Source organism: Clinocottus analis, unplaced genomic scaffold (assembly GCF_023055335.1).
Source record: "Clinocottus analis isolate CAN_PGR_092001 unplaced genomic scaffold, fCliAna1.0.p SCAF_6, whole genome shotgun sequence".
In the NCBI taxonomy this organism is placed as follows: domain Eukaryota; kingdom Metazoa; phylum Chordata; class Actinopteri; order Perciformes; family Cottidae; genus Clinocottus; species Clinocottus analis.
Window position 1 is genome coordinate 11,293,666 of NW_027176218.1, and position 5,000 is coordinate 11,298,665.

At 42.7% G+C, this 5,000-nt stretch overlaps 1 protein-coding gene across 3 annotated transcripts in view; it reads right to left on the reverse strand.

The window, feature by feature from the left end:
* The window catches only part of grm3 (glutamate receptor, metabotropic 3), a 40,319-nt gene that overhangs the window by 13,393 nt on the left and 21,926 nt on the right, over positions 1-5,000 (reverse strand). For all 3 annotated transcript variants that reach the window (XM_068602158.1, XM_068602156.1, XM_068602157.1), the window contains 2 exons: positions 2,042-2,311; positions 986-1,604 (listed from right to left, as the gene is read on the reverse strand). In XM_068602158.1, coding sequence (XP_068458259.1) covers positions 986-1,604; positions 2,042-2,311 — 889 coding nt within the window. The remainder of the gene's footprint in view (positions 1-985; positions 1,605-2,041; positions 2,312-5,000) is intronic.

Consider the following 5,000-nt stretch of genomic DNA (forward strand, 5'->3'; position numbering starts at 1 on the left):
TTAACTGGTTCCCCTCCCTCTCCTTTCCTCTCTATCTTACTCACACTATTCCTCTTTTTATCCTTCTTCATGTCTCCATCCTCTAATGCAGAAATGCTCCAAGTCTTTTGATTTGTAGCAGAAATGAAGATGGGGAATTTCAAAAGAGAATCCTCTTTTTCTGCTGACGCGTACTGTCCCACTCCGGCATTGCCTCGGTGCTCCCTTGTTCCTTCTCCTTCCCTATTTCTTTTTCTGTCGAACTCCCTTTTACCTCACCCCAAACTCTCTTTTCCCATTTGAGTCTGCCTGTCATTGTTATCTGTCTCCTCCTCCCTTCATATGTGATGTCAGTATTTCGTCCTCCATCCATTCCTCCTGCTCTCTCCCCAACATCTTGTGGTAAAGCTGCCGTGTTAGCGCTGTTTGTTAGGATGTTTTGATGTCTGCTCCTGGTCACGGTTGCTGGAGGAATAAGCACCTCGAAACCTGTGTCAGTCCCCGAGACACCGCTGTTTATTTATAACACTGCCTTTGTACGCCATCTGTCAGTCAAGCCAATCCTCTGTCTCTTCTCCCCCTACTCTACAGAGACTGACAGGCAGCCTGCTATAGGAGCTATTATAACACACACAATCTCATTAGTTCAAGACAGAAGAATATGGCTGACGGATTAGCTGCAACTCTCATTCCTCAAAGCAACGCTTTAGTGTCGTTTCAATTACGCATGGGTAATAGGTGTCAATAGCACGGCTGGCTCTGACAATACATAACAATTAAGCGGATTTGTCTCAGTACTTTTTCTGTTTTGTAGAAGGACAGCATCCTGGCGTTGTTTATGAGAGGACTGTTAACTCGACACAACACTCATATTCCTGTTTGTTCCCCGCTATCTCTTCTCTCCTTTCCTCCACAACTTTCTCTCCTTCATTGACGTATTCTCACTCTCCATCCATCCACCTTGAACAACTTATCGAGGACTCTTCACTTGCTCCAGCTCCCTTACCTGTGAAGCTGACATTAAGGATGTAATCCCTGTAGAGTCTGCGCCCATCCAGTGCCTTCATGCTGTCGCACAGCTTGGTGGTGTTGAAGCAGAGGCTGCGTTGCATATAATGGAGTGCATGAGCCATGGCGTACACCGCATTCACCACAAACATGATCTTGGACTCTGGTTCAAAGTTACTCTTGTCCATTGACAAGTCCACGTCACACGTAGGGAGAGACGTCTCTCCCAGTCCAACACCTCCTCCTCCTCCTGTTCCTCCTCCACCCAAGGAGCACTGAAACCGCTGCTCCCAGAATTCCCTGTACCAGGGATTACGGTGGTTTTTGACTGGGTTCAGGCTGAGAAAATAGCGGTTGAATTCTGGCAAGGGATTGGCTGCCAGCTCAAGTGTGATGGCTCCTTCAGCGGTGACCTCATTTCCCTTGACAATGCTCTCCTGTGCACCCCAGCCATCACTGGCCACCCAGATGAAGGAGGTGTTAAGCCTGGCAGCTGCTGCCAACAGCTCTCTGGCATCGTCGCTACGCAGGAAGAGTACGGCCACACGGGCATTTGGCTTCTGGAGGAGCTGACGGATAACAGCTTCATAGGACTTCTTCGCGTTAGAACGCCCCACCTGGACAGAAAGAGGACATTTATGTACTGAAAATGTTCCTTCTACTTTCAAATAATTTTGCAATCCTTATTTGTGATCATTTTCCACCATTATTCAAAAGAAGAAACAAGCCAAAAAATGCGTCTATACTTTCGTCTCCGTAGTAAATGAGATGAAAGTACCCACAATGAGTTCTTGGAGATAGCTTTAATTTTCTGGTTCATAAGTGATCACATCAGTGTAATATAATACTCACTTGTGTGTAACACAAGATAAGCCATGGAGGCAAACTTTTATAAACTCACAAATGTAGGGCTTCATTGATTAGTAGTGGTGTATAGCTTCAGTTCATTCGTGTGACACTGCTGATTAAAGTCTGTGGTTTTTGTAATCTTACTTTGAACAATTGTTGCTAATATTTATGCAGGAATAAACTCATATTCTATTCCATGTCTTACCTTCTCTGAAGTAGCAATACAGATGTTCCTCATGCGTGCCTCTTGTTCGAAGGCCTCTATACCGGTTTCACCGTAATCACCCTCCGATGCTACAGTGGACACGTATGTCCAGTTGAAAAAACGGAGGATCTCGGCCATGGCTTTGGCCTGGTAGAAGTCGGGCGGCACCGTGCGGGCGAAGTAATCGTAGCGGGTCTTATCACTGAGCTTGGCACTGGTCGAAGCATAGCTTATCTGAGGAATTTGAAAGAGCCTGAGAAGATTGGCAACCTGTGGGGTGAAACAGTATGAGAAATAAATTGGCTGAAATAATTCCAAACCCTCTTGCAAATCAAACCATTTTAATGAATTCTCAGGATAAAAATCACTTCAATTGATTAATTTAACTTTCTCCTGGATAGCCATCACATGGCACATTTAGCTAAAGTTTGTTTCAGAGTGTAAACGTACTGTACATTCAGTTTGAGAGACTAACAACATTATCTGCATAGTCCAAATTTGGTATTTTGATGTTGTGTGGCTTGAGTAAGAATTTAATTGAATCTTATTTTAGTTGTTGTCCGATCAACCTCTGATTTCGTTATGTTAAGTGATGTAAAAAGTATTTTCTATAAGCCACCGTGTAGAACTGCATTCAACTTAAGGGTCAATGCATTCAAGCAGCTCCTTATAGTGTTTGCAATGCAAGTTTTGAGAGGTGGCAGCAACTAAGCCAATTACTGTACAATTAATTGAATGGGTCACTTGAAAGAAGCAGTTCACACGGAGTGTAAAAAACTGGAGGATGTACACCTCTTAGATTGCCAGCCGAAAAAAATGATGTTGTAAACATATCAAGTAATAACTGCAATAAACTGCTCATCCACAAACATGCTGCAGGGGTAGTGTTGTTGTGTTGAAGGTTTCTGTTAAATTTTCCCTTTAACTGACTGTGTTGAAGAGCAGATAACTGTGTGCGTCAAGCTCAACAGTCTACAACCAAGTATTAGGAGTTTGATCTAAAATGACTGGCACATTGACAAAAATGTAATAAAATAAAACCCACAAAAAAGACTGGAATACATTTTATATTCCTCTAATGATAAAAAGAGAACATATTTAGAAGATTGATGCTGATAGGAATTACTTCACGCATAACGTGATTATTTGAGGATAAAAGACAATGCAGCAAGTGTCGGCATATATGCACATGGAAAAACACAAAATACACACACAGCCTGCATGCACACCCACACACTTTCACACACATGGAAGTTCAATAAATCACTGACTCATGCATTAGTGATGGACATCATCTAGGGTCTACTGATGTCCATATAATATTCCTTTTTACTGTTGATTGGGGTTTGGTCATGTTCTCTTCATTACAATTTTAGTCACAGATGCCAACACAAATATAATTGCTACACATTCTCATGCCCACAAAGACAAGTAAACATTCGCACAAATTTAAATAAACAGAAAATACACAGCTATTCTGTTCTTGCCTCAGAATAATCCTTTTAGAGCGCATCACTCTGGGCTTTTCTATATTTCATTCATAGCTCATTTGATGAGCTGTTTTGACAACATGTCAGAATCTCATTAGACTAATCATATGGAAGATTATAAAACACACTTGTATACATACACTAATGTGCACAAGAACAGGCACCTGTATTGACATGCACACACACACACACACACACACACACACACACACACACACACACACACACACACACACACGCACGTACGACTGCTTATAGTACTTCTGGAAGGTTTTATGGTTTTAAGATGGCAGTTGACTTAAATGTCAGGGAAGGTCAGGCTGCAAAATGTAACCGCATTGCTCCATTACCTGCCACTGAGCAATGACTACAGCTAACTAAGAGGCTTGTCTGCAGGGACATGGAGAGTTTACTCTGTTAGTGAATACTATCTCTTCTTGTGAAAGAGAGAGAGAGAAGGGAGATGTACTGAATGGGTTGAATATGGGAGACGAGGAGAAAAAAATGAAAGGGAAGGAGCAAAAATTGGTGCAGTGGAGGGCTGCTGTGTGTTTTCTGCTTGGAATGCAAGTCACACACAGAGACACACACACACACACACACACACACACACACACACACACACACACACACACACACATGTACGAACGGAGGGGAGGAATTGTGCCTGCTATGTGAATGCCCTCAAAACATTGGTGTTTACTTTTGCATGGTTAAACATGAAATATTTCCCTATTACTTCATTGATAAGCAATAGAGAGACTGGCCACGGAGAGCGTCATTAAGGAGTAGCTGGGTTAGCTTCTCTGGCACCAGATGAGAAGGCAAAGCACAGTTCGACTATCGTAAATAGTGTTGCTCTCGAAAAAAGAAAAGGTAAAAACAACAGCAACGGCAACAAAGGGCAACAAGAATGAGCTGCAAGAAAACAAGGGGTAATTATGTGTGATGAAGGACAAGAGACAGAATAGATGTGTTAACAACAGCTTCCCAAGGAAGGAGGAGAACGAGAAGAAGGGGGCTAAGGTCAGAATACACTGAGCTCTCCCCAAATAGCTGTGAGGGTTGCCTCTGAATGCATATATATATAGAGGGAACAAAAGAGAAGTAGACAGTGATGAGAAAGAAGAGGGGAGATTTAAGGGACGGAAAAAGTGAGAACTACATGCAATAAGAGAGAGAGAGAGAGAGAGAGAGAGAGAGAGAGAGAGAGAGAGAGAGAGAGAGAGAGAGAGAGAGAGAGAAGACAGAGAAAAGTTGCAAAGATTAAGGATTTAAGGACTGATAGGAGGATGCTTTTGTGCAGTCACAGAGGAGTAAGGGAGAGGGAGGTTTTATGCTAAACTATGCAAATTACCCAGCTCTGTGACATGGGCTACAAGAGCCGAGGAGACACACAAGAACACACCAATGGAAAACCTGATTCTAAGAAATAAGTATACACACACGCATACACACACACACACACA